The following is a 24,068-nucleotide window of genomic DNA, read 5'->3' on the forward strand; positions in this document are numbered from 1 at the left end:
TGCAGTGACGTAAGCTTTATCCGGAAAAATAAGAATCAAAGGTCTACTAAAGATGTCCTGGCTAATAAATTTGCCATTTCGTTTGAGTATAAACCACGATGGCCAGTAACTCCTAGCAAATTTTTTTTGTAAAGTTGTAGGGACTAAATTTTCGAACACACTTAAGATAGCTATATTCGTTGCAGTAGAAAGCGACAGACATACCGATAGAGAATCTGTACCTACGACAGCTGACAACTGCTTCGCGGGAAGTTGGTGCAGCGCCAGAACAATCTACCAATAATTCTGCTACGAAAACAGGCGTGTAATCAGTAAGGCGTATAGAAAAGGACAAACAGAAAGAAGGAAAGAAAATATCTGCACCAGCCTTCTCGTCTGGCAGTGAAGCATCAGTGGCTATTATACTGCTTGTTTCCAGGTGTGAAAGGTAATCTTGTAAGGTCATATAAATATTGGAATCACATTAGCGCTTGAGGGGAAAATGTCGTGAAATTCAATCTGGAGGCTTATCTCGGATTCACTTGGGTGAATGCTCTGAATTTTTACATTCAGTGATGTTAGCTGTGCCTCATAAAGGGAAGATGAGACGTCCACCTAATAGCAGCAATTGCTACAAAGGAAATCCACACGGGTTCCTCGAAAGAAAAGTCTCGCAGTGAAGAAAAATTGGTCCTGGTCCGGGACCAAGCTGGCCTAGCTATGCCTGTACGAATACGATCTGAGATGTGTGTAGTGGCGACCAATGATTGTTATTATTTATTTGTTTATTTAGGTACCCTATGGGCCCACAAGGGTCATTACATGAGGGGGCGGGGACATAAAGCAGAACACAATTTTCCCAAACGAAGGAACGTTGCAGGTGTTTAATACAGCACTTTGGTACAGCAAGTCGTGAAACATAGTAATAGGTAAATATTCTTACAAAAATGCACAATCAATAAAGAAAGAACAAGATAAGGGATGCGTATAAATGCTATTGGAGATTTAATTTTGTTGAAAGTGCTAGTATTCTAGATACGTTATCAATGCTGAATGAAATAAAGAATGTGTTATCGTGGCAATTCTGGAGAGTAATTTATTCCATTTTTTATCCATAAGGTTAAAGACGAATTCTTGTACTTTTCCGTCCGAACGAATAACTTTGTAGGCATGAACGATGCGATGTGAAGTATGAGGTGGCGGTAAAATATGCGACCGGGCAAACGATGTGTTGCTGCGATACAGTGTGTGAAAAAAAATATCTAGCGAATTTTCTGCGCATTGCGCGTGGCGGTATGTTAAGCATTTCCTTCAGAGATGACACGCTTTGAATCTCGAGCATGATGACAAGATGAATGGCGCTGCTTTGTTCTGGTCGGCTTCGAGTAGTTTGGTAAAGGGTGATCTGGTGATGCGAAATGATTTATGCATATTGCAGGGAACGACTTACGAGGAAATTGTACGCTTAAAGCCTGGTGTCCCTGTCGGCCAGGTATAAACGTCGCTTCAGAAAGCCAATTTTCTTTTGCGCTTTAGATATTGGGAGCGAAGACTTACGGAGTCGCCATCTGTCGGAAGCACCACCCTTGCGTAGTATGAGGGATAACGCGGCGTGCTGCGCTTAGGTTTCGTTTACGACGCTCAATAAAAACACCACAGGGCAGCCCTCCTGAACATTTATGTAAGTACTCTCAAAACGAGGGAAGTTTTCGACTGTCGATATAATAATCTTGGGCAAACTGAAAGCACAGAATGGTTTACAGACGCGATCTCATTACCGAATACGTACAGTGAACACCACTGCGCGCGATCGCCGCGATGGAGCCTGCCGAACCGGCTTCTTGCGTGAAAGGTAGGCAAACGATGAGAGTAAACTATGTGACATATGTTCTCATAGTGGGTTGTCTGTATAACCAAATGGAGTATATCAGAATGAAGCCTCAATGCAGCAATCGCACGGGTTCGCAGCGACCGACAGCGCGTCTGCATGCATGTCCGCTCACAATGCTTTGCTTTCGCTGTGAGCGCGTTCTCGCACCGTGCCGTAAGCTTTAGGCCGCAGCATATGAGCATTTCACACTACACAAGAAACCATTGTTGCGTGGACGCTTTCAGAACTGTTCAAAAATAATTTCGTTATAGAGATTTCGAAGCCTTGCGCCGTAGCAAGGCCTGGGGCGCGGACTGGAGACCAAGTCCTGCTTTGGACTCCAGTCCGCGCCCCAGGCCTCTGTGAGAAGTTCCTTCCACGCTACATTGGCCCATACACCGTTGTGCAGCAAACATCTGCAGTGAACTATCTCGTCCGCCCAGTACACTCAGTCACTGACCGGCGCCGCCGGAATGCCGAAATTGTTCACGTCTCGCGGATGAAGCCCTTCACTCCCCGTTTAATCTCTAATCTGCGGCCAGGCTGGCCGCTTCCATGACGGGGGGAAGTTAGTGTAAGCACTATTAACGTACTTCGTCGTTTTCATTTGTACATAGCCATCATCATCTTCCCTGTTCTTCGAATTCTTCGCGCGTGAGCTGAGGGCGTTGCCTTTTGTGGAAAAAACAGCGGCGACTGTGATGTGCCGTCGCGACGAATCAATCTTTTTGTATTCAAAATTCTTGGACATTTTAATATTATTTCTCAAGCTGCGTCGCACTGTATGCTTATCGTTCTTCTCAACGTGCGATTTTCCTCTGCTTCTTTTTCGTAATCTAGTGCATTAATTTATTTCACAAACATGACCATATGCCATGACTTTTTTTTAATGTGCGTCTTACCGCTCCCTTTCCGTTTCAATGAACTTGCCAGTATCTAGCATCAACAAGTTCATAGACCAAACCGTCATGACATTAGCCGGGCAGCGGGTGCGGGCGAGCGTTTCAGTGCGCGTTTCCTGCTACTCACCGAACATCGCAGTCCCGGCGCCGTAGCAGAAGTCTTCCTCGCTTGTGTACTTGCTCCATACCCGAGTTGTAGCCGATGGCTGTCTGCCGATTCCAACTTTCGCGAGCCAAGCTTCACGCAGCTCCTTGTCCTGCGGCTACGTGTGAATGAGGCTCACACCGGGCTCCGTTGCGTACGTCCGGCACTGCGGCACCGAGCAGTAGCCTACCATGCTGCATGCCTCCAAAGGCAGCCATTACCTATTATAGTACTTTCAAATGTTGTCAAGCAGACGCCCAAGGTGGTAAAGCCTCAGCACTTAATCAGAACCGCAGCGCAGCTGGTATTTTAAACTTTCGTTTTCAGCTCGCTTCGGAGCTTACGGAGCAGCCGACGCGGCCGCTGTGTCCACGTGATCCCTCATGCCACGTCACGCCAACGGTGGCGCCAGCTTTTCAATTGGTGGAGCTCGTCCATAATAATATATTCTATGTGGTCAGTCCATGTCAAACTATAGCTTATAAAGACGCCGAAGTATTTAACCGATGTTACCGAGTCTACTATGCTATCGTTTATTTTGAAAGTATTTGGTTGAGACTTTCACACAGGTGAACTTCAAGTGTCTGGGCTTTTCTTTATTGATGTGCATGTGTCATTTGCAGCATCATTCTGTTGGTTTCTTAAGGTCAGATCGCAAAATTATGACGTCGTTAGGGCTAGCTACCTATCTGTATATTACATAATCACCGGCAAAAAGGGGAACCGTTGAATTATTATTCAATGCTGTGTCAATAATATATATTAAAAATGAAAGCTGACCTATTACTGAGCCTTGAGGGACACCCGACTTGACAAGGGTTGGATGGGAGATACTATAATTTAATTTATCTACCTGAAAACGATTGGTTAGAAATTCTTCAAAACATCGTGTTGTTTTGCTGTTAAGTTCAAGATTACATATTTTCAGTGTTAGTCATTTCTTTAGGTACACGGTCAAAGGCTTTCGGAAGATCAGTAAACATACTGTGGACAGAATGAGGCAGGTGCAGTGAGGTATGAAGGTCGGTTACCAACGTGTAAAGCTGCGTTTGGCATGAAAGCCTCGGGCGAGAACCGTCCTAGTTTACGAGAAAATTATTTTGATTGAGATGGTTCATAATTTGTGAGTGGAGAATATGCTCAAGCAATATGCGACTAATTGAGGAGGGAAATAGGCTGGTAGTTTCTGGACACAGTGTTATCACCAGTTTTAGGTATTGGCAGAACATGAGTCATCCGGTACACATCCAGAATCAAGTTATTGTTGGAGTATTAAGGAAAATACAACTGCTGAGAAATGACTGCTTATTTTTCAAAGTCTGGCCCTGATGCCATCGCTCCTTCGGCTGGTCTTGAACGGCAAACGGTCAAAAGCGTGATTTACGACGTGAGTGGTCATTATAATAGGTGGAAAGCAAAACGGTTTGGTCAGCTGCGGAAAGATTAGGGAATTAAAAATAGGATCTTTATCTGTGTATACTCCACTATATATCTACATATCTCCACTCATTGCTACTGAATTGCTCGGCACACTGATCTAGTGTCAGCACGTTGCCGTCGGTACCCAGCATAGATGATACCAACTGATTTTGTTTAGGATTTACTATATATTCCAGAAGTTTTTTGGGTCGGTTTTGTAATACCCCCTCCGGGAATCTTTAAGGACAATAAACTGAACTGAGCTGAAGATGTTGGACAGAGTGCAATTGAAGTATTTGTTTCTTGCTTCAAGAACTGTTTTTTCGGTTTGTTTCGAGATTTGCTTGTATTTTTGCCAGTCTCCAGGCACATTTGACCGACTCGCTTGCCGATACGCCTTTTTCTTTGTTTATGAACCCCTTCACATCTCGGGTAAACCGTGGATCGCTTATACCTGGTGCAGTAAACACGCATGAATCTTCTATACGTTACAGGTAACCGCGAAATAAACACCAGTTGCCATTAGTTGTACGGCTTGCGAAGCTTGACTGAAACTCGACTAAAAAGTGCTCTAATAAGCAATTTGTATTTTTTTTCCGTATCTACCTCCTCATAGTTGATTAACTGTTTTCTTATTTTTCTTTTGTCAGTGCGTGGTAGAGTGAACGAACAATGCAAGGCCCTGTGATCACGCATTCCAGGATTAGAGTGCATGCCAGATCGGGATCGTTTGTCAGGGTGAGGTCTAACGTGTGATTACCATGAATGGGTTGGAGCACCAGTTAGGTGAAGTGATGATGATGAAGTTAAAGTCACCGCTTATAATTAAATAACACGGAGGAAACTTCATGATTTCATCAGTAGCATCATTGAAAATATAATTAAATTAATGATCAATGATCAATAAAAACTCCGTACTGAAATCAATGATCAATGAAAAGATTAATGATCGGCTATCTGGCAGCCGATAACAGGCACCATTCACGTAATGGATGTGGCAAAAATGAACAAATATCCATATTCATTCGAGAGGCGATTCAATAGCTATAAGCGACGGCTGAAACTGCTGTTTCACTGCGATGAGCACTCCTCCTACTGCAGTGACGATCCTATTTCGACAGAAAACTACAAATGTCGGTGAGAACATCAGTTCACTAATGATGATGTCCTCGGACGGCCAGGTTTCCTTTCCGATGGGTATATCGGTGGAACACGGGTGCATGATTGTTTTTAAGACGCCCAGTTTATGAAATATACCGCGGAAGTTCACCAAGAGCAAGCAAATCAGTGCTGGTGTGCCAGTTTTCTTTCCTTGTTTCGTGGTCAGGTCTGGCCTGGCAAAAACACGAATGACACGATCTGAGGTCGAATCATAGCGATAAATGCCCCTCTTCATGTGCAGTTTGTTGTACCGCACATACCATCTTAGAAGAGAAATCATCGTCCAACCAGACTTTGGGGGTTGCTCAGAACTTCTGTTTTGGATTTGAAGTTAAGAAATTTAAATATAATCGGCCGATTCTTATTAACACGGCGCTGACCTAGCCGGTGGGCTTTTTCTACGTCGCCAGCCTGAATATCAAGATGAGCATCTAACAATTCTTAAACCATGCGCTCAGATTCCGCGTATCCCTCGTGCTCAGCTATAGGAAGGCCTTTGATAATCAAATGCTTTCTTCGCATGCGGTTATTCATGTCTTCCACTTCATCTGGCACACTTGGGAGCCAGATAAGTTGGCGGGCTGTTCTTCGGTAAACTGCAAGGACGAAGCAGCAGGGCTTCACTGGTACGAGGCACGTTGATCTATAACGGCCCAGGGTACAAGTTACGGATATGCCATTCGTGGCCGCGAATGGTAGTTGTACTTGGCTCGTTAACGAAAACATACATTGATCTTGTTTGAGGAGAATCATGAATTGTTAGGTATGTTTCTGCAGCACGAATATTGAATGTACTTTTGAAACATGGCATTCGCGCTTCCATATAACGAACGGTGTTTGCAACAAACTTAGGGAGTCCAAGGCATAATCGCAGTTTCCCTTTCTAATAAAATCACAGGCTGCATTTTATAACCTGGCCTGCCGGAAGCCAAGACGCACCCAAATTCCCTGACGAATCGGACATACATGTTATATATCACGATTAATGTATCTTGCGCAACCATCCCACTGCACGAGTTGCCTTAGACGTGACTTTTTCCATGCGGCTTCGCCAGTTTAGTGTCCCGTCATACGTGATTCCCATGTATTCCAGAGAATACACCTGTGGAATGAACTCTTGAGGATACATCAGTGAAATGTGAACAGGAAGATCTAAACAAAAAAGAAGAGCACTTTTAGTGACGTTCAGACACATATATATTCTCAATCTAACCTTCAAGTAATTGCATAAGTAATTTTGTAACAATTGATAAACTGAATGTAGATCATCATTCGATGCAAAATAAGCGATGTCATCGGCATAAACGTATACATGAATGTCCTGGAGCAGAGGAATGGAGTTTAAAAGTATTATAAATGAAGCAGGGGATAACGGTGACCCTTGTGGTACTCCGCCTTTCTGCTTAAGCCTGGAGTATGAACACACGCTTTGAAAGCAGGCGAATTCTCACTAGTAAAATAATTACGAAACCCGTGCCGTGACGTATTTTTGAAACCCATAACCCTTTAGTGGATCTATCTGTATGCCATGTTCCACCGAGTCATAAGCTTTAGCTTGATCTAGAGCCACTGATGCTGAATATTCTCTTCGGCGGCGAGCAAGCCAGTTGTATGCGACTCTCTAAGGATGCGTGCGCACACGATATTGAGCACCCAGATCTAAAGCAAATTTGGCTGGGGTATTGAGTTTTCAGAAATATAGGTTGTCATTCGGCAATTCAATATTTTGTCTACTAGTTTAACCAAATTTGACGGGATAGAAATCGGTCTAATATCTTCTAAATCATATCCGGCTCCCTGTTTTTTAAGTATCAGGATTACTTTAGCAAATTTCTATTGCGAAGGTATCCAGACATTCATTAAAGAGTAATTTACTATATTCAAACTTCCTGCGGAGGCAATGCATACGGAATTTTTATCACGGCGTTGATAACTCCATCTGGACCTGGCGCTGAAGAAGGCAGAGAGCGAACAGCATCAGCTAGTTATAGTAATGTGATTCCCCTAAATTACTCTTGGTAACGGATTCAATAGGTACGGTGGTACGGCTGAAGAGAACCTGCCTTCTGGCGGCTTTCGAGTATTTTCTAATACTTCGAACAATTCACATGACGAAAGGAGAAAAGAGTGAATAGTTTCTGGAACCGGAATAATCTTTTGAGAGCGTAAAGATCTAAAAAAGGAATTTTTGTTTTTAGGTTTAAGCAGACAAGCGTATTTACCATATCATACTCATCTTTGCTTTAGTTGCCGTGCGCTTGGAAGATGCAGCAGAAATTGGTAGTCACTCCATTGTTTGGACATTGATTACAAAGAAGTTGCCTCCAGCCAGCTTTTCGTTTTCGATGAGCACGCGTGCATTCTGAATTCCACCACGGTCTGGAAGATTTACCTGTGTCGAAGGTTAGATTAAAAGAGCTGTATTCTTCAAGGAATGTTTTAAAACTGCGCAGAGGCTTTTAGCTCTAATATTCTCTTGGATATTCGTACGAGGAAGCATCATAGACTTCAAGTCCTCTTGAAATTTTGCATAGTTTACAAATGCGGTATTTTTTCATATGAAAGAAATAACAGGGAAATCAATCTAAAAATAATAGGAATGTGGTCGCTGTTTGTTTGTTTGTTTATTTGTATAGTATTACACGAGGATGTATAAGATGAGCCGGAAAAGGTGAGATCTATGGTCGATTGAGACTCGATGCGAACAAACGTAACGTTTGAATTTAGAGAAGATAGATTATTATCAAGAGTACATTCCCACAGGCATTGTCCACCTAAATAAATCTAAAAGCCCCAATGCGCATGGTAAGACTTAAAGTAACAAGCGACTACTATGGTTTTTCTGCAGGAAGCTAATGCGCTCTATAGAGTTCAGGTATCCTGCCCTTCCACTGGGAAATATAATTTAACTAGAGAAAAACGGGAGCAGTCTGAGGGTGTTATGTATAATGCTAAAATTTTACATTCAGTAGACATACGCTGACACAATGCCGGGACCTTGGGACTTACATTTAGTAGAAACCAAGTAAGCAACGCCACCACCTCTGGCAAGACTACCCAAACGAAAAAAATTATCCCCCTTTCCAGTCCGTGAAGATGCAAAAACAGCGAAGCTGTGTTAGTTACACCGTGCAAGTCAAACTTCGAAAGCAGTCTAGATTGTAAATCTTTTGTTTCATCATTCTTCCATCCATTTTCGCTTTTGCTTGCTTCGCGTGATGGGCATGCTTTAGGAGTGCTTACTTTGTGGTTTTTCCAGTGTTCTTTTTGTGCGTGAAGCTTGTGTTTGTGTGTTTCCGTGCTTTTTTTTTCGTGTGCAAGTTGCTCCGCCCCGTGGTCTTCTCACAGTTGTAGCTGGGATGGAATGTGCGGAACCAGTAATTCAAAGCTCGGCATATATTGCGCAAGACCCACCACTGGAGATGCGGGCGCTGCAATCGTTCTGACAATTGTTTGGATTGGTTTGACGATTGACGTCTTTGCGTTTCCTAATGACGTTACGCACACGTTCGGCTGCGACGGAGAGAACGACGTCAGCGACGGTATGCCCGCAGTCCACCATTCTCGCTTGCGTTCGATGTCTCGAGTTTGCTCGGCGGCGGGGATAGCAGCATCCGCCCGGCATTGCCGCTTGCGATTCTTCTAAATTAAATTGCTTCAAAATTAAATCTTTCCATCACGTAAGACAATGAATGGCTCATGCCCCCTTAAGCAATGGCTCATACCTCCGTAAACGCGACCTCCCTATTACGACGACAGGAGTGAAATTCAACGCTGGAATGATGAGCCAGCTGTGGAAGAGGACGACGACTCTCGAGCCATTGCTGATGATGATAGTTTTAGTGAACTCCGACAACGACGCCACAGGTTCTGCATTAACAACTTCGCTGTAATAATCGGTAATTTTTTTTAGGGACAATGTTTGCCATTTAAAAGCCAGGTTTCTGCCAAGACAATTAGGTCGGGGGAAAATTAAGAACAAATATATGTTAAATCCTTACTAGAAGAATTCCATTGTAAGATTCTCAGAGTGCCTATGTCGAAGTTAGAACGGTAGCGGAAACTGCCTGATCCAAAATAATCACTTTCAAGAAGGCCTTCTTGGTGAGGTTCTCCTTGACATATTTTTTAGTTTTTGACATAGGAGAATTTTTTGGGGGGGAGAAGGAGGAAATCTGGCGTGTTTCAGACTCTTGAAGCAATGGCAATCTTTTTGTATGTCATATAAAATAGCAATATGAATGCCATCACATAGACAGACGGAGAGAGAGAGAGAGAGAGAGAGAGGTTATGGAGGAAACGCTCTAATGTTCAAGCTTGCTGCTCAACGCTGAGGTAGGGATACAAAAGAAGAAGAAACTGAATATGACGATGATGAAGAGAAAAGGCATGGAAATGACATAAATGAAAACATAAAATCCCTGAAACACTTACTACAGTCGGATAACCTAAATACTCTCAAATTACTCACAATGACCTTCATGGCCGGTTGTCAATCGACCGGTTGTCAATGCGTGCCGAAAATCCCTTCATTGGTTGTCTTTCTCGCAAGTACAGTGGCCTCACAAAGTCCATGATGTATAGCCTCCGGCACGGTGCAATTTTCACAGTCCGGGCTGTCGGTACTACCAATAAGGTGGTGATGACGTTATGTAAAGGTAACATCAAGTCCTCTTAGCCGCAGAAGCACGCGCCTTTCACCGCACCTGTGGTTGTTAAAGGCGTTCCACGTCCACTCCCTTTGACCTGAGTTGACTGTCAGGGCTAGTCTCGTGCGCGGACACCCAAGAGAGTGGCCGGACGGATTACGCCGTTGTAGCCTTCCTTGGTCCGTTGTTTTATTTGGCGCATTCGTTGTAATCAAGCTTAGTAGGCATAACGTACCGCACGTAAATGCAGAGATGTGGGTTCGTTCTCTCCCTGCGTCATGTTATGTTCTCGTCCAATTTCATTTTGCTTTTACCTCATCCACCTTACGTTTGAAGTAAACAATTAATCTACCTTATGTTTGCACTGGCTTTAATGCCTGTCATTTTCGTATGATTGTGACTAACAAGAATCGAGCTCGTGTCTCCGTCATCGCTCGTATGCAGGATAAGTCGCTAAGATGCACTTGGTTGCATAGGGAAGTAGACACGTATATAGGGCAAGCGCTGGCCATGTACAGATAATTTTATCGAAAATTAAAAAAAAATGTGCTCAAGTTGATTTTTTGTACTTGTTCTTCATTCTTTTGAGTAAAATATAAGAATGACAATTTGTTTTATCAGGAAAGCATCGGGGAAATCAGCTGTAGTTGAAACTGAAATGCAGAAAATGATTGAAAGGGAAATGAAAGTGGACGAAAAGATAACTTTTCGCAGTTGGGAGCCGAACCCACAGCCTCCGCATTACGCGTGCGTTGCACTACCAATTGGGCTACGGCGACGACTACCAATCCGTCCGCTAACTTGGGTATTTGTTTTTTACTAGAACTAGCCCTAGTAGTGTTAGTCGGCGCCACTCAGAGCCAAGGTGGGTGAATGCGTAACATCCTTTCCAGCCGGATGGCGTCACGAAGCTCGTGATCATAGGAGAGTAGGCACGCGGCTAATAAACCCTCGCATGCTACGTAATGACATCGAGGCTGCCAGATTCGAGACCCGCACGAATCTTATAGCTTAATGCGCAATGTCTAAAGTTGCGCAAGCTACGAGATATAGTGCTTCTGCCTTCTTTTCCGGGTTCTCACGAGAAATCCTGGAGGAACTGGCGAGGCTGAATCCTGGTGCGGCGTGAAAGAGAGCAACAAATAAGCAATGTCTTACCGCTAAAGGGAACAAAAATAAGAATGGTGGGAAGCGAAGTACGAGGCGGTGAAAGCAAGGAGACGGTGAGAGCGCCGCGCAGAGTTTGTATTTGGAGCGGATTTCCTGGAGCCACAACATCCGCCGTCAGCAGGCGCCCACTCTTTGAGGGGCAGCATCACAGGTGGAACGGTGCTGCTTGCACGAGGGTTCGCATACCTGAATGTCTCCCCTCGCTCCCTTCCCCGGGCAACGTCGACGCCATGCGTGCAACGCAAGCGCATTCAGAGGCCGGGGCCAGAGCCCTCGGTGCGAGAGCCACGTCGCGAGCTTCGCGCCACTGAGGGGTGCCGAGGGCTGCAGATTCATAATGGCGGTCACGCGAGACCACCAGCCTTAGGCGATGCCACTGGAGGCCTGTATCTTTCGTACGCACCGCGCATACATCATCTCTCTCGCTCCACTTTGAGCTATATTTTTCGTATACGCGTGGATCGTCTTGGCGAGAAAGCGATGAAATAACGGGCACAAATGTTTTTTTTCCCTGGACGTTTACAGGGAAAGAGGCCAAGTGAGAATTTGCCGGATATTAGGCAATGGTGAGAGGGGAAATGGTGAAAGGAGAGGAAAAAAATGAGAGTAGTTAAAATTCAGCAAAAGTTTAAAAAAGGCGGAGGACGAGACGACGCGTGAAGGAAGCAAGATAAGCGAGAACAAATAACGTCAGAGGGGAAGCCATCAATCAAGCGACAAAAGCGAGCTCCACGCAATAGCGGTTACTCAATGGCCCTCTCTCCCGTCTTCTACGATGGTTTCCCCACGTGGTTGTGCGGCATCCTTATTTATGTTTTCTCTTATATAAAGGAAGTGGCAGATTTAGAATATCTTCTGAGTGGGACGCCGAGGTGCTCTGGTGTTTTTCGTCGGCTGATATGGGGGGCGAACGTCCAGGAGAGGCGCAGTGACGGCCTCAGTTTTGTGCAGTGCTTGTGAACCCAGACGCCCGTGCACCTTCAAACTACGGGTCGTCGGTCTGGGATCGTCGGTTTGTGATGGCACCCAAAGGTCGGCATGACGGGTGCGTCAATAATAGGGCTAATTGATGTATCAAGTTGTAAACCTGCTGAATTTTTCTTGCCTCAGGCATGTTGAAAACTAGCATTCTTGCTGATATGTACAGGTACAATCAATATCGCGGAAACAGGGTGGCACCCTAGACGTTCATAACATTCGTAATAACATAACTGAACTTTATAGCATAACGAGTGGAACATGAAAGCGGAATGGCGAACAAAATATTTGCAGTTTTTGGCCGAAAGGAGACGCATAGAGTGTGATAGCAAATTAGGAGACAGCTATACAAAGTAAGGATAGTAGTTTTATCGGGCTTGTAAGCTTGTAACCATTCGCTTACTAACTAAATCAACAACCATGGTGTCACGTGGGCACAAGCAAACATGAACACATCTCCCTCGATGACCGCGCACAATCGCTGTCTGAACGCTGGAGGGAGGAAGCGCGGCAGCAGCAGCAGCGAGCGAATTGACCTTCGTGCTGCCGCTCGCTTCAACGCAAAATAAGCGGCGAGAACACAGCGCACACGAAGCTATCAGCACTCGGCGCACTGTATACCCATCGCAGATCACCTTCAAGATAGGGCGTGCGCGGCCGCCCCAAACGCAGTGGCCACCGGAGTACAACGCCGAACTGTTTTTAACTTTATGAAAGAAGTCGGCGTTTTATCTCCATGAGCAAGAACATAACAAGAAGGCGCAGCAAATTTCCGTTTACCAAGCTGAAAAACTCCAGTCTGCTGCCTTATTTCTCCTCTTGTAAGCGGTGTCAACGTATATCGTTACTGCAGGCACGTTACGAAAGCCAACTGACTTTGTTGTTGTTCTCGCATTTTTACAAATCACACGCAGAAATTCTAATTCGAAGGGAGCCTGCCAGAAATTGTGCTAACGACGTTGTGTGAAAGCTGACAGCAGCTTAAGACCGCTGGTTCTCTCATTCATTTCGTTTTATCTCGTTCTATTTTGTTACTCTCTGGGCTCCTAAGGCGTTACATAAAGGAACGGGGTGAGGTAAAGAAGTGATATACTTATATACATCAACAGGTGTTACACAAGATGATCAATTAAAGCAGACTTCAAGGTTGAAGGATCAGTGATGGCAGCAGGCAGGTGGTTCCAGTCATGGCTGCAAAGGATGCGAAGCACTGATGGTTCCTGAAGCGCGGGACACCAACTTTTAAGGGGTGGTCCGTACGGCAGGACTCGTGTGCGGGGCTGTAAACAGGGCGGATTTTAAGCTGTCGTTGGTGTAATAGGTGCTATATATGATCGATAATCTTGTGATGCGCTCTGTACAACCAACAACAACGAAAGGAGACACATTGACTAAGACGAGGAAACGCCAACTACGAAATATCTGTAATTTGCACTCTGTCGTCGTTGCCTGATGTGTCCTGTGATGGTATTTAGCTTTGCTCACTGCATTGTGGAAGATAAACGAAAACCAACTAGCACAATTTGTCGACGCAATCAAGACCACTATTTTTTTTACAGATAACATGGGCCATTGATAACTGGATTATTGAGCTTCACCTGCTGATGTGAGGAAAGATGACGTCGTCTCTGATATGAATCGAATAAGACATTCTTGGTTAGAATGAGACGAAGAGGAGGACAGGTTGTGCGTTGTTCTGCGCCGTCACATTGCGTAATGCGTGTAGTGCTGGAAGCCTGCCGTCTCCAGCGTGTAAGACCGAAATCCCTTGGTCAGTTGTCTTAAAATACAACGACGGAAATGTTTGGAGTGTAAGAATAGTTACTCGTATACAAAATAGAGAAATTAAAAACACAATGTGCAGCAACAAGCATATTCCGGAGGATCGATTAGGTCACATTAACACAGTTACTGTTCGAATTACGTGTGTAAGTTTTTTCCCCGCATGTCTATATATCGCGTTAATTATTAGAACAGCATTGATTACTAACTCCTGCGTGCTGACAACGAAGCCTCGTTTTTCTGTATACTGATATCGTGCGCTTCTAGCTGAAATTTCCAGATGCAAGCGTACAATGTCACCTTACTTTCTATCCCTCAACAGAAGGCGTAACTTATTTTATGCGTACTCATTTACGATATTTACCAGACGTACGGTAGGAAGAAACTGCACGCATGCCTTTTATGTCTACCGAGTCTGCACCGGGAAGTACACATGGGCTGCTGTGAGTAAAAGTGCATGCCCGACAACCTGCGTTTCTTTAAAGTGAACCAAAATGACAGTTACGTCGTTATTCCACCTATCCTACGTCAAAACCAGGATGCCTTCATCTGTAAACAAACGAACTATATCTGGCCGGACAGGAGCACGCGTTTGCCGCCGGCACACCGTGCCAGGCCCGTGGGACTGCACCTAATTCAGCTTAGAGGGAGTGTACACTCGGAAGGAGGCGGCGGCCGTGTGGGTGCGCCGCGGTCGGGGCGAGGAGGGCGACGGGGAAGGGCCCGCTGAAAAAGGGACGTTCGGAAACTGAATCCCCACCGCGGGGAGTGCGCGCCCGCCGGGTCAAAGTTCAACGGAGGTCGTGCGAACGTTTTCGGCCCCAGTGCCGCAAAGAGCGGACGGACTTTCGCTTGGCGATCGCGTTCGCTCCTTCGCGCCTCCACTATTGCGTGCTTTTACTTGCCCCGAGGCGTTTCACGCCGATCGCGAAAAGTGCCGTCGGCGTGTTATCGTCGTACGTACCAGATTCGCTACTGAAGGGGCTACGAAGGTTCCTGGTCAGCAACTAGTTTTTGCAGAGACTTGGTGATAGGTCCGGCAAGGAAACGAGAAAAGATAACGCAAAGTCTGTCTTTGTTAATAAACGCGCTAGGCGCCGATTGTTTGAAGTGAGCTGCTGCGCAGCATGTTTTGTGGTTCGTGCCGCTAGTGAGCTGGGACGAATTCGGTTGCTGCCTTAACCTACATAGAGACAACCTGCCTTAGCGTAATCCGATCAATTATTGCCATAACTATTCTTCTACGAGGACCTTTTATTTTTGCTGGAATGTCACTTGTACGTACATTATGAAAGGGCCCGGTCCTCGACTATTTCGGCAACGATGCAAATAAAAATGATTGTAATAAAAGAAAGGGGGAGGGAGGGGGGCACTGCGCTAGCTTATTTTCCCATCGCAGTAAATGTAGACTTTCCACTGTTAAAGTTTCGCTAAATTAATATCTTATATTCTAGCTTCACAGATGAAACGTACAAAAATTATTTCTGATAGTTTTGGCGGGCAGTGTGTGCATAGCAGGTTATGAGCAATAATTAGAAAATATGGAATTTTTAATTTTTGCCTTTACGGTCTGTATTTACGTTGGATACTTGAAGACAGTGGTATCATAAATCAAATTCACCTCATTCGGTTTTTTTACGATGCTCGTGTTTTGAAATAGTCTTCCCCAATTTTGTCACTCAGGTTGGTTAATTGCCTACTTGTTAGCTTAATGGCCATGTCGTAGAGATGCTAAGCTTGAGTTCGCGGATTCGATCTCGATCGTGGTGACCGCATTTCGATGGGAGATAAATACATAAACGCTTGTGTACTGCACATTGGGAGCCCATTAAGGAACCCCAGGTGGTTGAAATAAATTCGGACTGCCCCACCGCAGGATGCCTCCTAACCAGATCGTGGCTTTGGCGCTTTACATGCCAGGCCTTGCTACCGCGGCTAATTTTGCTACCGTGTCGGGAAAGAAAGACATCCCATAGGGCAACACGAAGAGGCCTTTTCCTCCGATAAAGAAAGCTTTGTTTATCGACCTAACCTGAGTTAGGTTACAAAATTATTAATTAAAGCAAAATGAAACACCCACCCGTTCGTAGCAATTGCTACAAAGGAAACCTATATGGGTTCCTCGAAAGAAAAGCCTCGCAGTTGAAGAAAAATTCGTCCTGCGGATTTTTCGTCACAGCCGATGCCAGAGCCACATTAGCGTCACAGCCGATCGCAGAGTCGATACCACAACCGGAGCCGGAGCCATGTCAAGTGATACTGCTGTGCACCGCTGTAGAGTACGCAGAGCGGGTTCCTGACAAATTACCCGAAAAAGACCGGCAAGTGGTTATGATGCTCCGTTATCTGATGAATACTTTTCGAAGGCTCTTGAATGACATGCACACTGCGTCAGCGCGAAGTGCAATGCAATGCAATTGACAATATAAAGGCAGAACAGCTAAAAGCAGTTTCAGAGCACATTATCGCACCATTTGCACATATTTGCAGCCTTATTTTGAGCACTGGAACGTTCCCTGAGAAATCGAAAATTGCTAGAGTATCCGTTGTTCACAAAGGTGGTAATGAAAATGACACGAATAACTACAGGCCCATTTCTGTTTTGCCCATTTTTTCAAAACTTATATAACGTGTCATATATGTACGAATTGCAAACTTTTGTAGCTTAAAAATATTATAACCGAACATCGATACGGATTTCAGAAGAACAAGTGTACTGAAAAGGCCTTATTATCTATTAAAGATCAAATTATTGAACATTTTGAGCAAAGACATCACACAATTGGAATATTTCTCGACTTTAAGAAAGCTTTTGACTCGATCAAGCATGAAATTCTTTTGCAAAAGCTGAATGATAATGGAATAAGAGGTACGCCCCTTGATTTAATAAGAAGTTACCGTACTAATCGGTATCAGTATACAGATATGCAGCACTCGAAGTCACAAATGGGCAAGATCAAGTACGGCGTCCCACAGGGTTCTATACTTGGGCCACTTCTATTCTTGTTTTATATAAATGACATCGTAAACGTACCTCTGACACCAGATATTATATTATATGCCGATGACACTAACGTCTTTTTTTTCGGGTCAGGATATGTCTACTCTAGGACAAGAAGCGAACCTTTGGCTTAGCAATTTGTAAGCTGGAATTAAACATTAAGAAAACAAAGTACATCATTTTTAAACCTCGAAACCATTGTATTCTCCGCAAATACGCAACTCAAGTTCCAAGGAGCTTTGATAGAGCGCTTCCAGACTCAAAAATTTCTAGGCGTTATCTTTCATGAAACATTGAGTTGGTCCAATCACATAGATAATCTTCGCACCCGCCATATCGCGATCCATTGGCATAATTGGCAAAAACAGATGTTTACTACCGCTCTGGGTGACAAAGCATCTTTACTACACTTTAGTTTACTCGCGCATACATTACTGCCTATTAATCTGGGGCACAACAACAAAAACAAATAAAGATAGCATTCACAGGCTCCACAAAAGATTCTCGCGTATAATCGAAAATGTTCCGCGCCGAACGCCTTCTGCTACACTTTTCCATAAACACAGCATATTAAAATTCTAAAATATATTTTATAAATAACTAGCGGCAGTCATGTACAATCAAATCAAATCGGACGCAGATATACTTCAGGATACCTCCTCCCGGAAAACACACACGTATAATCTTAGGAAAAGCACCTATTACAGTGAAAGGATTCGAACCAACTACGGCAAGCAAAAACTAACACACCTTATTCCTTCATTTTTGAACTCTAACATGACCATGAGCATAGTGAATGAAAGTCGATCAGTAGCAATTAAAAAAAAAAGATGCATGGTTATCTAATGGCGCTTCAAACGTGACATCTTTTTTTCTCTTTCTCTTCCGTATAAGACTTGCTTATATTGTATACTTTCTTCCAGAACTGTTGTGTGCCTCAAAATTCAGCCATGAAAATTTTTTGTCGATAAGCTGTTGATATCAATTATGTTGTACTTCACTTATTAAAACCACGGCTTAGTTCCTTTTTCTCCTCTGCATTTATGTATTACATGATGTATTAGTGTTACATTATGTGTCATTATGTAGTATTATATTTATGTATTATGTATTACAGGTTGAGTGTACTGCAATAATTTTGTTGTTCTTTTCTTTTTTTCCTTTTTTACTACATTGATGTATTACAAAGTGACAAGCTGAGTGTTGTGCGATATCGTGGTCTGGGCGGGGATTGGCGCATTGTCAGGCATTCAGTTGCCTTTTCGCCACCCCTTCCCGCTGTACCACTGGATATGTATGCTGAACTGATGATGAAACAAACCATTATTTAATTAATTCATTCAAGTGCAATGCAAGTGCTGGATGCTCTCAATTCAGTACTTGCGAGTCTTGAGTAGGCATCATGGCTCGCCCGCAACATTCCATTCGCACTGAAGTCTTAAAGGCAGGGTTCTACTTTAACGATATACTCCCACGTACTGCAACCTACTGCTGACGAGCAGGGATTCCTTGGTCTTCACAGGTGACTTCAACGTGCATCCCCAGCTATGGGGAAGTACCAAGGTTGACTTCAGACAGCAGAATGACTGCAGCCTAATTTGTCGGTGGAGCACTCGCGCGCTGAGTGCCCACGCAGCGTTCCCTCTATACCGCTGTATGGTAGGGTAGCAAACTGGACGCTCATCTAGTTGACCTCCATGCCTTTTCTCTCTCTCTCTCTCTCTCGGTTATGGTCATTTTAATTTGACTGCCACCGAACTTGCTCTTAAGAGAACGGTGCATGAGGCCAGTGACGCACCTTACTGCGACAGCGACACTTTCAATCATGGTCTGTCCATGCCATGCGGCGTCAGTACTATTGTAGATCCTCCAGATGCTCGCCCTTTCGGCCGCACGTTATCACGTTCGTTGCTCATGTGTGCTATCTTGATCTTTTTGAGCGTGAACACAGGAGTGCGTGGCTTTCAGTACTACAAGAGAGAGAGAGAGAGAGAGAGAGAGAGAAAACTAAACTTTTATTTTCCGAAACGGTAAACCGAGTCAGAACCCGGTTCACCCTAGGTGGTAGGATTCCTCATTCCAAGAACCCTCTGGCTTGGGCTGCCTCTTTGGCCCGGGCGACGAGACTGCGTTGGTCGTCCAGGTCATCGGAGGAAAGCTTGGCCTCCCACGTTTCGGTTATCGTATGGATCTTCGGTGAGTTGGGGCGCTCATATTGTGCTTCTATGGGGCGGCTTTCTTTGGAGTCGTCTTGTGGAGCTTGTGAGGTAGGGTCTGTGGATGTGTCACGCAGTGGGCAATCCTGGACCATGTGTTGCAGGGTGTCTGGAACGTCGCAATGGGGGCATATGTACGAGTACTGCGTAGGATACAGTCTGTGCATCATTATGCCGTGCACGTAGGTGTTGGTCTGTAGGCGGCGCAGGATGACTTCTTCGTCTTTGCTCAGATTCTTGTTTGGTAAAGCGTACGTTCTTCTGCTGAGTCGGTGGTGTTGCAGAAGCTCCGAGTACTTTAGGGCGATATCATCAACGTTGGTGGCCGGCCTAGTGTGGGATGGCAGGAAAGCCCGGCTGGTATGCTCGCGGGCAGCGGCGTGTGCCGCCTCATTTCCTGTCATGCCCTGATGGCCTGGAACCCAGTTCATGTAAGTGTCGGGGAGCGGGGCGCGTGCGATGTGATTTGTTAGTATTTTGAGCGCTGTTTCTGATACACGGCCTTTTTGATAGTTGCGAGCTGCTGCTTGGGAGTCGGTTAGTATTACTGCTACTTCAGGGCAGGTTGTTATTGCCAGAGCAATTGCCGTTTCCTCTGCAGTCTCAGGGGCTCTTGGTCGGATGGTGACAGCTGCAAGTTCTTTGCCTTGGTGATCCGTGACGCTTAGGGCAAAGGCGTTTCGTTTAATATACCGGGCAGCATCGGTGTACCTCGTATCAGGGTTGCTACCGTATTTCTTGCTGAGTGCGCGGATTCTGCTTTGCCGACGCTCCTTATGATAAGTTGGATGCATATTGCGCGGTATACTTGCAACGCTGATGCAGTTCCGGACTGCAGGTGGGATTCTTGCTTTCTGGTCTGTGTCTGCAATGAAGCTTTCACTGTATTTGAGGTAGCGCAAAACTGCACGTCCGGTGGGTGTGAGCTTGAGCCGCTCTAGTTGGCTGATCTTATGAGCCTCGACAAGCTCTTCCCACGTATTGTGGACGCCGAGCTTGAGGAGTTTCTCCGTTGATGCCATGGGTGGGAGCGTCAAGGCTACTTTGATTGCCTTTCGAATGACAACATTGAGTTTTTTTATTTCTGCCGGCTTGAGCGTCAAGTAGGGAGTTCCGTAGGTGATACGGCTAGTTAGGAGCGCTTGAATTACGCTTAGTGTGTCGTGCTCCTTGAGTCCGCTTCTTTGATTTGTGATCCTCTTGACGAGGTGCGTAACTTGTGACAGTGTGCGTTGGAGACGCGGGAGAGTGGCCGCCCCTGATCCGTCCTTGTGGATGTGAAGTCCGAGTACGCGAAGAGAGTCGACTGTAGGGATCTTGGTTTCGTTGAGCGAGACGCTAGGATCGGGTTCGATATAGTTAGGTGGTCTTCCTCGTGTCCGTGCTCTCAGGACGAGAAGCTCCGACTTTTCGGGTGCGCATTGGAGACCGCAGTCTCGGAGGTATCTTTCGATAGTATCGACGGCTTCTTGTAGATTGCGTTCTTGTTGTCCAGTAGTAGGCGCTTTGGTCCAGAGCGTGACGTCGTCGGCGTAAAGGGCATGGCATAGGTTTGGGATGGCGTTGAGTTGTTTCGGTAGGTTGTTCATTGCGATATTGAAAAGGAGGGGTGAAATAACTGATCCTTGTGGGGTTCCTTTGTTCGGTAGCCGAAATTTATCGCTGCGGAGGTTGCAGACGCCTACTGTTGCTGTTCGGTGTGTTAAAAAGCTGCTGATATAGTTATAGATCCGCGCTCCGCAGGCTGTATCTTCGAGGTTGCGGAGAATGGCTTCGTGGCTCATGTTGTCGAATGCGCCCTTTACGTCGATAGCCAGGATTGATGATTTGCGTCTGTGATCGAGGTAATCAAGCAAGTCTTCTTTGAGGAGCAGGAGTACGTCCTGCGTGGACAGATGCTGTCGGAATCCGAACATGGTGTGCGGCAAGTGTCCGTTGTCCTCGAGGTATGTTGTTAACCGGTCGTGCACCATGTGCTCGAGGAGTTTGCCCACGCAAGATGTGAGGGAAATGGGACGTAGGTTTTCGATGCGAAGGGGTTTGTTGGGTTTGGGGATCATGGTCACCTCCGAATGCTTCCAGGCAGCTGGTAGGTCCCCCTTTTCCCAGCAGTCGTTGTAGTACTGTAGCAGTGCTGTAGTGGCAGATTGCGGGAGGTTGCGTAAGAGCTTATTAGTTATTCTGTCGTTGCCGGGACTGGTGTTTCTGGTGAGCTTGGCTAATGCTGCGTGGAGCTCTGCCTGGGTGAATGGTCGATCGAGATCTGGGTTTGGTGCACCGCCGTACGTTTTTCTGCTCGCTGATGAAGTGGCCTTGTCGCTACTAAGTTTTTGCTGAAGCTCACGAAGGAGATCATCCTCCGATCCAGCATGATTGTGGATGAGTCTGCGCAGATCTTGCCTCTGTTGCGTTTTGGTGCGATCGGTAGCTAAGAGAGCGCGTAGAAGATGCCAGGTTTTCTTGGTGCTGAGTGTCCCTTGTATGCTGTCACAAAAGGTGTGCCAATTTTGCCTGCTAAGTTGCTCCGCGTAATCTTGGGCCTGTATGGTGAGAAGGGCGATTCGTTGCTTAAGTTTTTTATTGAGCTTTTGTCTCTTCCACCTCTTCAGGAGGCTTCTTTTGGCCTCCCAGAGATGAAGGAGATGCGGGTCGACTGCGGGGGTGTTGGTGCTTAGCTGGATGCTCTTGGTGTGGTTTTCTGCGGTGATGAGAAGGCCCTTGAGCCAATGGTCGATGTCGTCGATTGTTGTGTTGCCGCTGAGGTTGTCTCTGAAGGACTTCCAGTCCGTTAGCCGAGCAACTCCAGTCTTGGTTGGTTTCCGGTTATGCGCGATGTCAAGTTGAATAATGTGGTGGTCGCTTCCGAGCGTCTCCGAGAGTCGACTCCACTCGGCCCAGTGGACGTTCGCTGTGAACGTAAGGTCCGGGTTTGTGTCCCTGGAGACACTGTTCCCGACTCTCGTGGCCTGCAATGGGTCGTTCCAGAGGGTCAGCCTGTGGTGTTGAGCAGTGTCGTGCACTCGCGCTCCCTTCTTGGTGGTGTTTGGATAAGCCCATGCTGTATGTGGGGCGTTGAAATCTCCCATTATAACAACTTGATGGCCTTTCGTGCGTTTCCTCAGTTCACGGACAAAGTGGTCGAATTCCGGAAGTTGATCACGAGGAGGGCTGTATATGCTGGCGATAAAGAGACTTTGCTGCGTTTTTCTATCAGGTATGATCTCCACTAGGGTGTGCTCGATGGGGATGTCTTCTATTTCGTGTTCCTGCGTTGTGAGAGTTTTCTTGGTAAGGATGGCTGTGCGATGAGTTTGTGCATGAGCGATGTATCCTTGAAGTCGGACGTTGTGGGTATTGGTTTCCTGTAGGGCAATTACATCAGGGTGGTCCAGTTTGACGAGTTCTTGTAGGTTTGCATACCGGGGACGGAAGGATCGACAGTTCCATTGCCAGATGCGCAGAGTATTTTTCGGGCTTTTTGTTGTGGTTTTAGCTGTCACCATCATGAGGATCTTCAGCTTCGCAGGCAGCTTCATGGTTGGGTGAGATCGAGCGGGAGGCATTACGACTGTTCGTGCGAGCCTTCTTTCTACCTTGCTCGGTCGTGTTGAGAAGGCTGTCGAGGTAGGACTTGGTGACATAATTGTTCTTTGCGTGTGCTATAAAATTGTTGACCTGGGCTGTTAGGCCGGTAACCTGGCTTGTGAGAGTGGCGACTTGATTTGCGAGGGTGGTCACTTGGGTGTTAAGTGACGCAATCTTCTCGACAATAGGCTTGGTGATGTTTTCAATCAGGGCAAGGATGTTTTTTGTGAAGACGTCCTCGAAAGCCTGGAGGTGCTTTTGAACTCTAGCTTCAATAGCGGAATCAACTGCGGCCGTGGTTAGCGCTGCAAATGATTGTTTGCTTCCCTGTTCATATTCTTTGCATCTTTGGAATAGTCTGTCTATGAGACTTTGTTGATTTTGTAGCTTGCTCTCGAGGGCTCTTACGGTTACCGCTTCTGCCGATACGACGACTGCACTGCCTGAGCTGCTGGCCACTTCAGCGTAATTCAGGCGTTTTCGGGAACGCGATCGCGATCTTGATCGTGATCTTGACGTGGGTCTGTTATTTCTTGCGGTGCTACTGGAGGCGTTACTTGAGTTGGCGGCGCATGCACTGGGCACTTCAGCGTAATTCACGCGTTTTCGGGAACGCGACCGCGATCTTGACTTGGGTCTGCTAGTTCTTGCGTTGGCACTGGAGGCGTCACTTGTGTTGGCGGCGCATCCATTGGCAGCACCTAGTTCAGGGAACTCATCGCGGTTGGAGCTCCATCGACTGTCTCGCTCTTGGATCCTGTTTTGCCATTGCTGTCTTACTTGGTAAGGCGGTGGGTTGGGCTTGAGCTTTTTCTTGCATTCTTTCCCGGCCGTTTCGTGTCCTTCTCCGCAAATCTTGCACGTGGGATGGCAGTCATGGTTCGGGGGTTGGTTTGTTTTGCCACATTTGTAGCAGAAATTTGGGGTTGGTTTTGGGCAAACGTCTTGACGATGTCCGAGGTTGCCACAGGTTCGGCAATACTGAACTGATTTGCGGTAGGGCTTGCATCGGTAGTCGCCGCTCTGATAAATGATGTAGTAGGGGACGTGTGGGCCCTCAAAATAGATGACCGCCGCCGTGGACTGTCCGAGCATGCGGGCGTTGAGGACTGTATAACGTGCTGGCACTCGAATTCCATCCATTAGTTCCGCACTGCAAGTCCCCGGCGTGATACCGTAGATAACACCTTTGCTGACATTCTTCGGGAGAC

General features: G+C 46.0%; 1 protein-coding gene across 1 annotated transcript in view; it reads left to right on the forward strand.

The window, feature by feature from the left end:
- The first annotated feature begins 22,119 nt into the window (after positions 1-22,119).
- The window catches only part of LOC142583737 (uncharacterized), a 39,596-nt gene continuing 37,647 nt past the window's right edge, over positions 22,120-24,068 (forward strand). The window contains exon 1 of the mRNA XM_075694225.1: positions 22,120-22,260. Within this exon, the coding sequence (XP_075550340.1) occupies positions 22,120-22,260 (141 nt within the window). The remainder of the gene's footprint in view (positions 22,261-24,068) is intronic.

The sequence above is a fragment of the Dermacentor variabilis genome, chromosome 5, assembly GCF_050947875.1.
Source record: "Dermacentor variabilis isolate Ectoservices chromosome 5, ASM5094787v1, whole genome shotgun sequence".
NCBI lineage: Eukaryota > Metazoa > Arthropoda > Arachnida > Ixodida > Ixodidae > Dermacentor > Dermacentor variabilis.